At 42.8% G+C, this 16,480-nt stretch overlaps 1 protein-coding gene across 2 annotated transcripts in view; it reads right to left on the bottom strand.

Annotated features, from left to right (window-relative positions):
- Window positions 1-15,973, bottom strand: part of LOC147893000 (protein SUPPRESSOR OF npr1-1, CONSTITUTIVE 1-like) — a 50,723-nt gene extending 34,750 nt beyond the window's left edge. The window contains exons 1-3 of one of the 2 annotated variants that reach the window (XM_087387279.1): window positions 15,312-15,973; window positions 15,091-15,222; window positions 14,689-14,996 (exon numbers count right to left, since the gene is read on the bottom strand). In XM_087387279.1, the coding sequence (XP_087243405.1) occupies window positions 14,689-14,996; window positions 15,091-15,222; window positions 15,312-15,599 (728 nt within the window). In that variant the 5' untranslated portion in view covers window positions 15,600-15,973. The remainder of the gene's footprint in view (window positions 1-14,688; window positions 14,997-15,090; window positions 15,223-15,311) is intronic. The other variant, XM_087387280.1, reaches the window with a different exon arrangement.
- Window positions 15,974-16,480: the final 507 nt, after the last annotated feature.

Genomic DNA, 16,480 nt, shown 5'->3' with positions numbered 1-16,480 from the left:
GAATGATCAACGTCAATGCTCTATCATGGGTATCATTCCTTTGCAGCCCCGATCACTACCAGAGCCCCTATCTCCTGAACCCTCCTATCCATTCTTAGATGCCCAGCAAGACTTGGTTCACAGTGATAGCACACTACAGGCCTATCCTTCTCCTGTTGTATTTGTATCCTGCCACTCATTCAGTCATTGTGTCTGGTTTTTTCAGTCTCATAGACCCTTTCGTCCATTTAATACTTTAATAAACTTCTTCCTCTCTCTATGCCATACACCCTCTTTTCCGTACACCTGTCTGCAATACGCCTTATGCCCCCCATCTTCCTTACGCATGTTTGTCGTACGCCTCCCGTAAGCCTCCCGTAAGCCCCCCTAGGTCTGTCGAAGTCTATCGTAGGCCTGCGTAAGCCTATCATAGGCCTCCCATAGGTCTCCCGTGCACCTCTCATAGCCTTTCACCATCTCCATTGTAACCCCTCTGTAACCCTCCGTCAGCTCTCTCCCATAGCCCCAAGTCTTGTCAACAGCAGGTCGAAGGATTCTCATCTAAGGGGTGAACCCATAGTTGCGCTGAGCCCCAGTTCAACTAGGGGGGGTAGTTCAGCCAGGGGGTAACAAGAAAAATGGCCAGCAAAGTGTGGCCCAACCTCTCTTTCTCCTCCTCTTCTTCGAAAACTCCCTTTACTCCAACAGCCTGTCCAGAAGGACGAGATGTGCCACAGTTGCAGCTTGAACGTCCTCTCCTACGCAGATATATGTGAGAGAGGTCTTAATACTAATGTTGCTAGTGTTATTGGTGTTGTGCTTGATTATTGTGCTTTGAGCGCGGTTATGTTGGGATCGGTTGATTCGGTGATTCGTTCAATCAATTGTTAATAACTAATGTAATTGGCGGCTTGAGTACAGGTGATGGAACTCATAGCGAGGATTGGAGTTAGTGCGAGGGTACCGACCGAGATGTCACACAACACATTATATATGGCCATGGGCCAATTTTGTATTTGCTTTATTATTGCAAGTTTAAACAATATATTTTGTAGTGGACATAATTCATTTTTGGGCCCTAAGGTGGCTATGTAAAGCCAATCCCTCATTTTGGAAGAGAGGGATAATTTTGGCTCCTTCGTGCTTTTATGAAATATCATAAATACTCTAGATAAGAAAGCATGAGCCACTCATCTAGGGGGGGAAGATTGTACCCAGTCTACTATCGTTTTCGTGGTGTGATTGTGCTCTTCTTCTCCAATTGATTTAGTGGTGACTTTGTGTTGAAGATAATTACCTTTAGGATTGAGTGGTATCAGAGCCTTGGTGATGCTCTTATGAAAGAAGAAGGCTACCTCGTGGCTCGTGTGAGAAGTTAATGAGAAGTTTGTTGTCAAAGACGAAGAAGAGAAAGCCCATGGAAAGAAAGAAAGAAAGAAAAATTTCGAGGTTTTTACCATGGTCATCTTGTTTCAAAAGGAGCCGGCCTATGGCCCTACAGTGATAGAGAAATTTTGAAAAAATAATAATAATAACAAATAAATTCAATGACATTGTTACGCAATCAATCTTGGCCATTGTGCCTTGACAGAGCAATCGGGTGCCATCGCGAATTGCGCAATCCACCGCTTTTCAGAGGAGCCATCGGGTCACCGTCTCGTGTGCGTAGCTAGAAGACCAAAGGACTCTACTAGCCTTGAGACTTGGGATGCACTGCACTGCAATGAGCAGCACTGTGCGCCAACCTGCGGATTCTGCCCTTTCAAAATTCACGTGTCTATTTGCAGACCTACCCTTGCATTAAAGTCTAGCCACCTCTAGAGACTTTGGACTCGAGAGTTTCTCTCTGTGTGTGCCCGTCTCGGGACCTGCAACTGCCTGCAGTAATTCGGTCTGCGTGCCATCTTGGACTCTGAACTCCGAACCCATAGCACTGAAGTAGCCTGCAAACAGTCTTTGTCCCTCTGCCATCACGGACAACAAAAAGCAGCCCCATCAGCACTTGGTCTTGGTGCCTACTCCTTAAATCCGTGCGCAGTGCCACTGGGCATTCAGTCAGCACATCAAAGGAGCCATCGATTCCGTGAATCCGCAAGGTCTGAAGATACTAAGGTCCATATTTTACTCTTTTAAAAAAAAGGGAGAGAGAGATTTTTAATTTTATTTTTATTTTTTTTAAAGAGAGTACTAAAGTTCAGAAAAAGAAGTTTTCTTTTTAGCGATCTACAACACACAAAGTGCGAGGTCACTCGATTGACCAGCAAAGGCTAACGGTTTTTTTTTTTTTTTAAGAAGAAGCAAAGTAAAATCTGATGAAGCTCAAATCAAGAAGGCGATTTGGAACCACGAAATCACCATGCAATTAATTGGAGATCAGTCGAGCGCATAGATGACTACGAGCGACATCATCGGTCACATATCTCCCACTCTAGTCCTTTATACACTTGAATTACATTTTTATTTCATCCGTTTCATTCTCATACACTTATTATCCTTATTTCCCTCCGTTTCGCTTTATTTGTATTTATAGCATTATCATGGCACATCGGCCACCACCACCCACGCTTCAAGAGCAATTAGACACACTTCAGGCACAGTTGGCCAATGAGCGTGAGCATAGGGAGAGATTGGAAAAGAAAATCAATGGTAAGAAAAGGAAGAGGCATTCATTAGACGATGAGTCATCCAACGATGATCCTATTATCAGGACAGTCAAAGCCACACTGAGAGCACATAATTCGAGGAAGGAGAGAAAGATAAGTAGAAAAGCTTTCTCATTTCAAAATTTCAATGGAAAGAAAGAAGCACACACTGTCTTGTCCTGGATTAGTCAGTCAGATGATTATTTTTCAGGGGAGAAATTCTCTGAAAGAGATAAGATTAAATGTGTCTGAAAAGCCCAATGAAACTTGAGATCACTCCTTTACTCAACACACACAAGCCAAAAGAGCAATTAGAAAACGTGAGAAGACATATCTGATTTTGGTGAATACGGTAACGGCTACTCAACCAAACACTAAGCCTACACACCAAAAGTTTATTTCTCAATTTTTTGATTGTTTCTTAGAGGATTTACCGCCTGGATTACCATGTTCTCGACTTGAAGATCATAGGATAGAAATCCTACCGGGCAATACTCCACCTTGCAAAGCTCCTTATAGAGTCAATCAGCTAGAACGAAAGGAAATTCAAAAGCAAGTGGAGGAACTAATAGCGAGAGGATTAATAAGACCCAGCAATTCTCCTTATGGAGCACCTGTCTTATTAGTCAAAAAGAAAAATAGAACCTATCGAATGTGCATAGACTATCGTGCATTAAACAAAATCACAGTGAAGAACAAATATCCAATCCCTAGGATTGATGATCTCTTGGACAAATTGAAAGAGGCCAAGATCTTCAATAAGATAGATCTCAAATCCGGCTATCATCAAGTTCATATGGTAGAAGAGGATATATACAAGACTGCCTTTAGAACTCAAACGGGACATTATGAGTTTCTAGTTATGCCTTTTGGGCTAACTAATGCTCCAGCTACTTTCAGTAGAATGATGAACAGAATCTTTCTTAAACACCAAGATTGTGTGATAGTATTTTTCGATGATATACTGGTGTTTAGCAAAGACATTGAGGAGCATAAGGAACATCAGAAGCTAGTCTTTTCACTCTTGAAAGAAAATCAATTGTACATAAATCCTGAAAAGACTAGTTTCTTTCAAGATCAGATAGAGTATTTGGATCACATTGTATCCACCGATGGGATTCGAGTAGATCCAAAGAAGCTTGATTGCATAGTCACATGGCCTAAACCCCGAGATATACATGAATTTAGATCATTCTTGGGATTGTGTAGCTTTTATGGAAAGTTCGTCAAGAACTTTGCATACATTGCACATCCATTGACAGACCTTCTTAGAAAAGTTAAGCATTTCTTATGGACTAAGCGTCAAGATAAATCTTTTACAACTTTGAAAGAAGCTCTCACACAAGCTCCTATGTTACACCTACCCGATTTCTCTAGACCATTCTTTGTAGTTGTAACCGATGCTAGTGGATATAGAATTTGAGCGTACTTATGCAAGATGGACATCCAATAGCATATGAGAGCCGAAAATTAAAACCAGCGGAATGCAATTATAGCACATATGATAAAGAATTAATCGTTGTTGTGCATGCCTTATAAATGTGGAAACACTATTTGATGGGAGCTCAATTTCTTATCAAAACCGATCAGCAAAGTATCAAGCATTTGTTGACTCACCCACCAATATCCGATAGGCACATCAAGTGGGCATCATTTATACAAAGTTTTCAGCCCATGATTCAGTATCAACCTGGAAATGAAAATGTAGTTGCTGATGCTCTTAGCAAAAAGCCAAGTATTAATCACATCACTGCTGTAGAGACCCAGCCTTTCGAAGGTATGAAGAATTCTTAACAAGGGGATCCAGACTTTTCCGATATATGGAACAAATTAGAGAATAATAATTGGAATCCTATGTTGGACTATTCATGCAATGATGGATACCTCTTTTATCAAAAGAAATTATGCATCACTCAACCCTTTAGACAAATTGTAATAGAGGAAATGCACCAACCACCATATATGGGACATAGGGAAGTGACGACCACTTTACAAGTGATAGCGAGGGAATTTTATTGGCCTACAATAAGAAAAGATGTGGCTAAGTTTGTAGCCGAATGCATCACTTGCCAGAAGATCAAGAGTTACAAAGGAAAGACCCCAAGATTGCTAATGCCTTTGCCTATTCCTACGCAACCTTGGGAACAAATATCTATGGATTTCATAAAAGGTTTTCCTACTACAGTGAATCAAAATGATATGATTTGGACGATAGTAGATCGCTTTAGTAAGCAAGCTTATTTCATCCCATGCAAGAAGACTTTAACAGCTCAGCAAGCTGCACATTTATTCATCAAGCATATCTTCGTTCATCATGGCTTGCCAAAGATTATAGTGTCTAATCGAAATTCAAAGTTTTGCAGTAATTTCTAGACTGTATTATTTCATAATCTAGGCACTAAGTTAGATTTCTCATCAGCTTTTCATCCAGAATCGAATGGACAAACTGAAGTTTCAAATTTTCTGAGCTGTTCTCATTCCAGCCCCATTTTCACACTCTCCTCACCCAAGGGAGCTTCAGAGGCATCAAGGACTTCATCTACAAAAGGGTTAAGTCACGAAGGGAGTCTGTATTGCTAAGTTTATCTCATTTACAGCACTATTTCATGTTGTTTCTACTATCTTTCTAGAAACTAGTGCTTGCCTCTAATGTTGGATGTAAGTGGTGATTCTTGCAAGGTTCTTCCTTGTGGATTGGGCAAGCCAAGAGTTGAAACCTGAGCTTGGAGTCCTCCTTTCTGTTGTCTACCTTTTACATATGCTCTTGAGTCTTGTATCTAGGTCCTAGGCTTTCACTGAGTTCATTAGTTTGGAAGGTGCATTGCATCTTGGTCTTGTATCTCCATTTTCAAGAATAAAGTGAGCCTAGATAAGGGGGGGGGGGGGGGCCGTCTTGGCCCCTCAATCATATTGCAATTTCCAATGATGTCACTTTGTGTTTAAGTTGTATAATCTTAATTCCAGCTTAATTGCAATCTCTTAAGTTCAAGTATATGTGTTTGGCAACTCGCAATCATTTCATTCAAACGCCTCTGCAAAATCCGTTGTCTGAATTGATAGAAAGCACCGAGCAGTTTACAGAAATCTATACATCTTGCCAAGAATGCAACCCTCTCAAGGCCTTGCCAAATAAAAGGACTAGAGTGCTTCTTCCTGGCCAGCTCAAGGGTCTGCTCCAGACGATGCCTTCTTGCATCCTATGAAAACCTCCCCTTGGGGCATTCTTCCGGCCTTTGGCTGGCCCTACCTCGCCACGTGACAAGCAGCCACTGGCCCAAGCAGGCCTGTCCATCGTCAGCTTCAATTCCAAGCCCCTTAGGGACCAAATAACCTTGCGGACTTGTGCATTTCTGTCCTCTTCATGTGTGGACAGCATCTTTGCCAAATCTGCCCTCCGTGGTGGATCTCCTCTGCCAGGTACTTTACACACTCTCCGCTGCCCAAATGACAGCCCATGTGCTGCCCATGCGACAGCCCCATGCCTATTAGTATTCTATGGCCCACCCCTCCAATGCACTCCTCATCACAGGTGGGGAGGTGACCAATCCTATTCCAACACCCCCTCTCATCGACCCACATTGGCCAGATCCAATTCCGTCAATGAAGATGCTCTTGTAGCTCTTGTGGATCCAATTCCGTCGATGAAGATGCTCTTGTAGCTTCCAGGTCACAGCCCTCTAAAACACTTTGGTGTCGTCATAGTCTTTCAACCAATGGCTTAAGCTCCGCCGGGTCTGGTTCTGCTTTCACATGCCATTCTACTACACAGGTCCATCCTTGGCACCAGCTGATGGCACCACCACCTTCAATCACGAACCCGCCTTCGAGCTCAAGCTCTCTAGGTACCAGCAATTTCCAACTATCCCCCTCATGATAGATGAACAGCCTGAACTCCTCCAGGCACCAAGCTCTCAGGGTCCTGTTTCAACCCGTCCTCCGTTTGGCTAGGTCTACGACCAAATAACATACCCAAGATATCATATCCTAGGCACAAATCCAGATTACTTGGACCGTGAGCTCCAACTCTGGTTCTATATTGTTGTCCCCCTCTAAGTCACAGCCTAGTCTGACCTTGAGTCCTCGGGTCCAGTCGAAGAGTTCCCCCTTGCTTTGGAAACACCAGCCAAGCACTCGTCACTATCCATCACCTTCACAAAGGATCCCGCCTCCTCTTATGACCAATCCTTAATGTCTTACATCCTAACAGTCACACCAAGGTCCACATATCTAATCTCAGCAGCACTCGGAGTTACCACCAAGAAAAGTTACTCTGTCACCTGCTAAGTTGACTCCTCTCACTCTGAGCTGGCACCCATATTCTTCTAATCAGCATTCTTTCTTTATCAATCTTTCACAAAATGTCCTGGCTCATCGCAGGAGAAGCACTTCTTCTCTTTCTTTCTCTTTTTCTTATTGTCTTATCTGAAGAGTCTGCTCTGTCATCAGATTTGGGCTTACCTTTGCTAGGCTTACCCTTGCCCTTGCCCTTGCCTTTGCTCTTATCCTGAGCTATCAGAGCCTTATCATCCTTACTCGTACCATCGTACTTCTTTTTCCGAGCTTCTTGTTGCAGCAACAATGGAACCAGCTCCCCAAAAGCCACCGGCGCCACCCTACACCCTAGAATCATCGTGGTCACAAAACTACTACTGAAGAGTCTGCTCTGTCATTAGATTTGGGCTTGCCTTTGTCAGGCTTATCCTTGCCCTTGCTTTGTTTCACTATAGAATAAAGCTTCATAAACATGCGTGTACTTCATAACCATTAATGTAAGTGCAAGCCAACAAATAGTCTGTGCTCAAATATAAATATAGAAGCAACACAAAAAAGATCATTCTTAGTATTCTTTGGGGTAAAAAAGGAATCATTAGCATAGGCTTGAGCAACCATGCTGAGATTTTTTGCCATTTCCAAGCCATGAAGGATTCATGTATCCATCAAATGGTCTATATATTGCAACATAAGATGCATAGCAATGGCATACAGCAAAGCACTAAGGGGACATCCCTAACGGACCAAACAAAGAAGAGTCCATTCTTCAGAGATGTCTCCAGTGAGAATATAGGCAACTTTGTTGTCCTCATAGCGCTAATGGATGACCTGCTGCATTTTTATTCCAAACCCCAAAGCTCGTATGGTTTGCTAGATCAATTCCCATTGAACTGTATCAAAAGCTTTTGCAATATACACCTGCAAGAGTAGAACATTCTACTGCGTGTATTTTGCATATTCCATCCCAACATAAGCATTTGCAATATTGTCTGTGATATGCCTACGAAGGATAAAAACCCATATTGAGAAGGATGCAGCCCCTCATGCAAATAACCTTTGATACGGTCTGCAAGCATTTTGGATATGATTTTGTAAATACTGGCATAAGCATGATTGGTCTCCAATCAGAGAGTGAATGACATAATTGCTTCTTAGGAAAGAGCTTCACAAGTCCTTTTTTCCATGACATTGGCATGTGCTGATTTTCCCAAGCTGAATTAACCATGCGCAGCAGAGTAGATACCAACCCATCTTGGAGATTTCCATCTACCACAGGATTTAACTGCATCAGACAATTCACTTTCTGTGAAGGGGCTTTCCAATTCCAAAGCCTGTGTAACAGAAAGAATAGGATGGACATGCTGTAAAAGAAGTTGCCATGTAGACACAATCTGAGGAGGAGGAGGATCCACATGCCCAAAATTAAAAGAGAAGTGTTGCACACAAGCAGCAGCAAGTTCTGAGCGAGATGAAGACTGGGCACCATGAGGCATCCGTATCCGACATATATATATGCTACCTGTCGCTTGTAATGCAAGCTTTTAAAAAATTTCTTTGAGGAGCAACCTTTATCAAGAAAAGCTTTCTGTCGAGAGCGTGTTTCCCATTTAATGCGCTTTCTTTTATCATTAGATTGGAGGTAAAATCTGGCCTGGCATAGCAACATGTTTTCTTCCGAAGACAAAGGCCTAAGATGACCAAGCTCTGTCAAATCCTGCCAAGTGTATTTGGCATGAGCAACAGTCTCCCGTAGTGCTCTCATATGAGATTTGCCATAATCCCGAATAGCAGCTCGCATTCTAGCAATAAAATCCTGCCATGCATAATCAAGATCTATCTGTGACTGATGAGAAAATGGTTGAATGGCATCACAAACCAATGCTTTAAAATCAGCATGCTTCAAATAACTATTATTTATCAACAGTAGCCTTCTGCAAGGCAATCTGTCATCTGGAAAAGCATGTAAGGAGAGCCTTAACCAAAGAGGCGCATGATCCGAATGTGTGAAGACATGGTCAATCCAAAGTTTACAAGTAAAATTATCACAATGCTGCGGATCAACTCGATACCATCAATCCAAGCGTGCCTAATAAGAAGATTGGGCATTTAGCCCAGCAACATGGATTGTAATTCCTTCCAGAGATCAACCAAGCTAAGCTGAAGCAAAAATTGAGACCATGCCTGCATTTCAGAGGCTAAATATGAGTGTTACCCGAGGTATTATCTTCCTATTGTGGAGCATTATTAAAGTCACCACAGATGAAAGCATAATGTCTCCATGGATTAGTTTGCATAGCATCCCAAATCAAAGACCTTTCGTGCAAAGATTGTGGAGCATAGACTGAGGCAAATTCAAAAATCTCTCCTTGAATGAGACATCGTATGATAATCCATCTACTTGATGATTATTGAGGGCCACAAGCGGCTGAAGATCATGCTTCACCAAGAAAGCCACCCTTGAGAAAGAGTGTTCAACATAAAAAATGTCGTAACCAACAAAGTGTCCAATCTGACCCGCATACATGTGTTGGTTATGCTCCTATAATGCGACTACGTCTGGCTGTAATTTGTTGAGATACATCCACACATATTTCCATTCTCTACCATCACACATACCTTGTACATTGAGAGTAACACATTTGATATGATCAAGCATATTTATAGATATAAGACATGTATGTACAGTAGCTAAAAAGCTGTCTATGATTGCATTTCCACCTCAATATCCGAGCCTCTCACTTGAGAGGAAGAATCAGCTCGAGGAGAAGCCAAGAGGGCAGCAACTTCCTCTTTTGGAAATAGAGTATGATTGGCAATCACTGAAGCCCAAGTAATACCAATTCCAGATTTCTCTTTAGGAGTTTTTCCCTTGGAAGATGCACCATTCCAAGTCCTAGAAGGCAAGGGTCTCCTAGGCAACATAACTTTTCTAGGAGTTTGCCATGCTTCAATCAAAGTTTTTTCTCTCACCTGTGGTTGAGATGTAAAGGGCACAGAAAGAGAAGTATTATCATTCGATGCTACCTGCGTTTTGCCTTTTTCCTTTTCAACAAAAAGCTGTCGAATACCCTTATTCTTCATCACAGAAGAGGCATTAGAATTCTTATTCTGAAGCGGGAGAAATTCAGCCTCCAATGGCATTTTGGGAACGCGTGAAGGGCATTGGGAAGCAAGGTGCCCAAATGTCTTACATTCAAAGCATGCACCTGCAAATAAACCCCATCTAAACTTATAAAAGGCACTGCCCATCGAACATTCTTGACTGTAACAGAATATGATTCTAAGGTTGGATTATCAGTGTCCCACAAAACACAAAATATGTTGGAATTGTCATTTACCAACATCTTCTGCAACAAGCATACGTCTTGGAAAGAAAATGATGATAGCATGCTTAGCATAATCCTATACGGTATCATAGATATCATCCACCTCAACCATGATGCCCATCTTGGGAACCGAATCTTTTCAACTCTTTCGAGTGTCCTCACAACCCTCATGCATCACTTCATAAAGAAGCTGAGCCTCTGCGGAGGCATGAAGAGGGTCATCCTAACCCATCACCTGCTTTTGTTTTTGTTCTGACCCGACCTTTGATTATGAAAGGTTTTCTCATATGCATAGTCTCCCATTTTATATGAAAAAGCAGAAAGCACGAAAACCCCCAAATGCCTGCAGGACGAGAAAAGAATGAAAGAGAAGCAGTATTCCTGACCAAACTGTACGGCTGACTGTCATGAAAGGGTATGTATGGAAAAAACTGTACGTGCTGTACGGAGTAGAATGTACGGAAGTAGAGATGTACTTGTACTGATGTACATGTTGTATGGATGTACGGCTGTGCGCACTGTGTGAAAGTACAAACGCCGAATCTGTACGTTGTAAGGAAAAGTGCAGGTCTTATACGTCGATGGATGTACGGACAACAGAACAATGCAGAGCTTATACAACCTATGAAAAAGGAATGTACGGGATGTACAGACGACAAAACTGTACGACGTACGGCAAAATGCAGAGCTGTACGATGCTTATAGCGAAGCTGTACGGGACTGGACAATGTGGCTAGAGGGCAAGAGACACCATAGCTTTCTCTTTCTCTCTCCTACACACTACCCCACACACACACTTTTTTTTTTTTTTAAAGTAAAATCTTTATATTTCTGTGTGGGAAACCTCAAAAAGAGGTAAAAACCCACCAATAAGTACAAGGAAAAAGTTGCGTCATATCCCACAGAATGCAAAGACGAACATCACGAGAGGCTTGCAAGAACTCCTGTCTCGGAATATGGAGAGGCCTTCCCAAAAAAGCTGCAAGAGTTGGAAGATGCTGAAAAAGAGACACATGCAGAGCTTTGAGAGTGATCCAAACCGGACAGTGACTCAGAAGTGTTACAGAAGGATCAAAAAGTGGATCCCAGGGCATAACATAAGCAAAGAAACCCCCTCCAAGAACACCAGCATCATTAACAAGGCGCTCTACCACCTCAGTCGAAGAGCACTGGGCATAGTAAAATCCTTTGCCTAGAAAGACAAAGGAAGAAATAGAATCTAGACCCACTGCAACATTAGCCCAATGATGGAGCTGAGCTGAAGATAAAACCCTGCCCATGAAGTAGAGGCAGACTCCAAATTGTTGAGCCTGCCGAAGACCAGAGACCAAAAGGGCAGAATCCATGGAGCAAACAAGCGGGAAACTCGATGAAGGAACTTCTGTGACAGAGGCAGAGCACAATTGGCGAAGAAGATCCAGCTGGAGTGAAGAAGAAGGGCCATCAGATCCATCCAGCTTTGCCGATTTGATAAGAGGAGAGGCAGGCAGACCACCATGCTTTCGGCGAAACAACACACGAGTAGAAGCAGGGGTAGAAGGAGGTGTCAAAGCGGAAAAGACAAAAGGGGGAGGTGGCTGCGCAGAAGATTGTACGGTCATCCATACATGTTGTAATGACCATACATGTTGTACGGTCGATCGTACAGTCTGTACGGAAGGCCGTACAGTAGGGACAACGGACTATACGGGAGGGTCTGCAAAACACGCAGAAGGTACAGGAGGCTCAACGGGAGACTGTACGGGCGATGGTACGGAAGGCAAATCGAGCAAAGATTCTACAGATATCCGTACAGCTGACGGTGGCTGTACGAAAGACAGGGCAGATAGTAGGGGTGTAGCAGGGGACTGTATGGACGAGGACTGTACGGGCAGAATCAGGGATGAAGACGGGGCTGGCTGCACAAAGGCGGATAGTTCCATCGCACTCTCTTCCACTCCACACACACACACACCACACACACACCACACACACACACACACTACCCCACACACACACACGAGAGAGAGAGAGAGACATACACACACACATATATAGCTTTGCTCTATTGTGGTTCTTATATATGTACGTACGTACCTATGTATGTATGTATGAATCCAAGAACATGCCTAAACTCATTCTCTAAAAAAACAACATAGGGAAGTTTAAATCTCATGATAGTCACTCATAAGGCTGAAAACCATAAACTCAATCACACATACATACACACACCCACACACTTCTTTTCTCTTTTGTTTTTTGTGAAACTATTGTTGCTTTTTATATTGCAAGATGAGCATCCCAAAGCAGGATATGCTCAAAATACATCAAGCAAAGATGTCAATATATGACAAATATACATCCTGATCTAGACCATGTTTGCAAACAATCATAAAACGATTGTTGCAAAGAGTGCCTGAAGAAAGAGTAAACTAAGAAAGTCAAGTCACCAAAAACTCTATGATTTTTGTCCTTCCGTAGAGTCCAAAGTCCCCAATATCGAACCCAAATAAAGAACAAAACAAACTGATGTTGAGGGGATGTATCCCAAACAGACAAAAGTGCTTGCCAAAAGTAAAGCCTGGAAATCTAGCGCATAAAGTTTGACCCAATAATGCCAAGAAATCACATGTATGAGAACAGTGCCAAAAGAGATGAGACATTGTTTCCCTAGGAGCCAAACATCGGCGATAAAGTGGTGGAGCAACACGACGTTGTGCTAAAAACTGCCCAGCTGGAAAGACTCCCAATAAAACACGCCGTAGAAACACCTGTTACCGAAGAGGAATTTTTGCTTTCCAAACCCCTTGCAATCTTTTTCGCCACCACTTTGCTGTTCTATTCATATGCCAAATTTTATTTGCCCTCTGTGCAGCCCAAGGCAAAGGCAAAATAACTTTATAGAGCGCCGAAACTGTAATATTGGACAGAACCTGGCAAATATATATAGAGAGAGAGAGGACACACACACACACACACACAATATATATACAGAGAGGACACACACACACACACATATATAGCTTTGCTCTATTGTGGTTCTTATTTTCCTTCTAAGGGACGGACATGACAAAAGTGTCACTTTAGTCAAGCAAACTTTTTGTGTTTGTGTCTTCAGCGTTGACCAACATGGTTTATCTTCCTTTCCTTCGGACAAAACTAATCAATTCTAGTTGATTGCAATTTGAAATATTAGAAAATGCTATTGAGATGCCCTCTTACAAGGAGAAGCTTTAAAACTGGCCTCTAGGCAGTGTGACATGCAGGAGGCAATGCGAGAGAAGAATCACCGTAGAGCTAATAGCACACATCTATTAGCTCTAATGGCTCCTTCGGATTCAAAAATCTGAAACTATCAAACGACAGTATTTTGGACTGCAATCAATTGGGAAATTTTCGTAATTTTCAAAGAAAATTCTGGTCATGTCTCCTGGCAGCAAGAGATACTGAGGAAGAGGGCACCCAGCTTCACCGAAAGTACAAAGGAGCCTACCGTAAGCTAATTCTCCCACCTCCATCTGCCTCCCTTTGACCGCTCAATTGCATCTCTCTCCCTCCCCTCGACCCTCGCTCAGCCTTCTCTCTTGCCTGCCTCTCTTCCCTCTATTCCCAGCAAGTCCTGATCCAGGCCTTGCTATCGAAGGCCACGTCTCCATTTCTCTCTCCATCCCTCTCGCTTCATCCCTCTCGCTCTTCTCTCCCTTCCCTCTGCATCCACCCCCCCTCCAGCCTGGGGGATTTATACTTTGCGCAAGGCGGCGAGGAAGAATCTGGAACGTGGTAGAATCGAGACGTGGCAAAATATTTTAGCTTCCTTTATACCATTGTCCCGCTGCAACGAAAGCAACAGCTACGCGTCAGCAATGCATTCGTCTTCTAAAATACATATGGGGAAATACTAAGTGCCAATGGAGTTACTCCCGAATCGTTGCATAGAAGCAAGGATTACACAGACTATTGCTTGTTCCAAAGTGAAAGATTCTCTAATGCCTGTATATCCGACTATTCAAAATGACAAAGCCTCTACGATGTGACTTGATTAGGACTTAATATTGTTGAATAATCCTAAAACCTTACTCTATAGTTTGCACTTCGCTCCCCCCCTCCTCTCTTTCTCTCGATCTGGATCGCTCGATCAACAAAGTCGCAAAGGCTCCAGCCCCAGTCGCTTGAGGAGGGAGGATGTTGACGACCTCATCTATGGACAATCACCAAATGAGCTAGCAAGTTCAACCACCCTGCTCACACTGAAGGGGCCGTGGAGGACTCAAAGCACCGCTTGAACCCCGCTAGAAAAAACTATGGTGAAGCAGAGGGCTTTCAGGACACGATGCTAAATTGGGTTTGCTTGAGGATGATAAGCAGTTGCAGAATTTTGGTTTGTCTCTACAATAATGCTTTTAATACACTTATCAGCAATCCGCAAAAGTCGGTATATGTAAAGTCTCCGTGACTCCTTTACTCGTACGGTTAAACAGAAAGAAGAAAACCTGTGAAATAGACCATCTTCCTTTAATATTTTGCCACATACAATGGCACATCGGAATATTGTTTCTACGATGCGTTGAAGCTTGTGAATCTCTTCGTCCGTGGAGGATATCCATAGCATTCTCACGTAGTCCAAAAGATTGACCATTCCACTCAACATTTGCTTGCAGTCGGCCCTATTCTGTGTGGAAGTAGTGACTAAATCAAGGGTCAAAGCAATGAAGGACAAGCCAAAAGCGGCCCAATGCGCCTGGCCGAGTTGTTGCAGAGTGTCTCTTAACAACGGCAAAAATACACCTGTCATTACCATCTGCACAGTAAAGGCATGGTGGCGTTGTAAAGCGCTCACTTAAGAATGAATAATTGCTTGACTCAGGATTCAGAAACGTAGCAAGCCGACCAACCTGCTGGTTCGACACTTCTGAAGATTTATCTATCGTCTCGAGAAAAGAAGTAGCTGTACTTGTGTAGTCCTTCCAAAGAGAAGAAGCGATATCGCTCTTGGAAGATGACCCTTGCTCGCATTGATAGTAAAACTGAAGCACATCACAGCACAAATACGGTTATCAAGCAATTCTACCTGAATTTCCAGTCTCAACGACTCTAAATGGGTGAGCTTAATCACCTGGCGTATGTCAGCAGACAATTTGTCAAGATCTTCGTGCGTCACTTTCATTGCAGCCCACAAAGGGGATACGTTTGCATCATCCGTTTGCATTTCCATCGCAGCCAACGAAGGGGAATCGTTTGCATCATCCGTTTGCACTTCGATCGCAGCCAACAAAGGGGATACGTTTGCATCGTCCGGAGGAGGCTCCGCAGTCGCTTCGTCAGGAGACGGGGGACAACAACAAATTAGAGACGAGATACGTCCTTTCCCTTTCAAACGGCTTTTAGCCGAACGACCAGCCATAGATTTGTGTCTCTCTGAAATCACGACAGCTCCAAGGTATCGTGCTACTGCAGATTCTTGCGAGCTGGATCTTGCAAGCGCTGAAAAAGCAACATACGCGAATTCGCAAAGCTTACTTCTCTCTCGCTCAAGCAGCTCAAACTCACTCTTCCAGCTCGAGGCTGTAAGGAGCAGTCCAGCTGGAATGAAGCTATGCAACTAAAGCACGCCCTCTGCAACGAAGCTATGGAAGCAACAAGGACTGAAGGACGGGTCAAACTGCAACGAAGCTATGCAACAAAAACGTGAGTAGAGAAGTGACATGCGAGTACGTGCAAGCCTCAGAAAATAAGTGATGGAAGTGTTACTAGAGTATGATATACTTACTAGTAGAGACCTGACATGAGAGTACGTGCAAGCCTCATAAAATAAGTGATGGAAGTGTTACTCACAGAAAACATTTTTCTCTCGAACGTGGGGTTTCAAATTCTAAGGTTTTCCTCAAAGTTGAAAATGAAAATGTTACATGTTCATTGTATCTAGTTTTTTTGCAGGTTTTCTTCTTGAGAACACTCTATATGACACCAAGTTGAAAAGTGAAAATTCTTATTAATTAGTTGTAAGGGGTAAAAAGTAAGAGGGTAAGGCATTGTTGACACGATGTTGAAAAAATAGAAATTCCTATTAACTAGTTATAAGGGGTGAAAAAGAAGAAGGCAAGACATTGTTTTTTTAATTATTTACTGTTATGGATAAATTTGACCAAGGTAAAAGATATAAATATGTGTGGCAATAGTATAATAAAATATGGTGTGCATAGGGTCCAGGGTTGAGGTGGTAGGGCATGACCATGTGCCACCCTTCCATGTAAGAGGACCCATAGGTGTGTTGTACATAATCCA

This window comes from Dipteris shenzhenensis, chromosome 16, assembly GCF_047967505.1.
Source record: "Dipteris shenzhenensis isolate YYH24624 ecotype China chromosome 16, Dip_SZ_1.0, whole genome shotgun sequence".
Taxonomy (NCBI): Eukaryota; Viridiplantae; Streptophyta; class Polypodiopsida; order Gleicheniales; family Dipteridaceae; genus Dipteris; species Dipteris shenzhenensis.
This window is presented reverse-complemented; position numbering and strand designations above follow the sequence as displayed.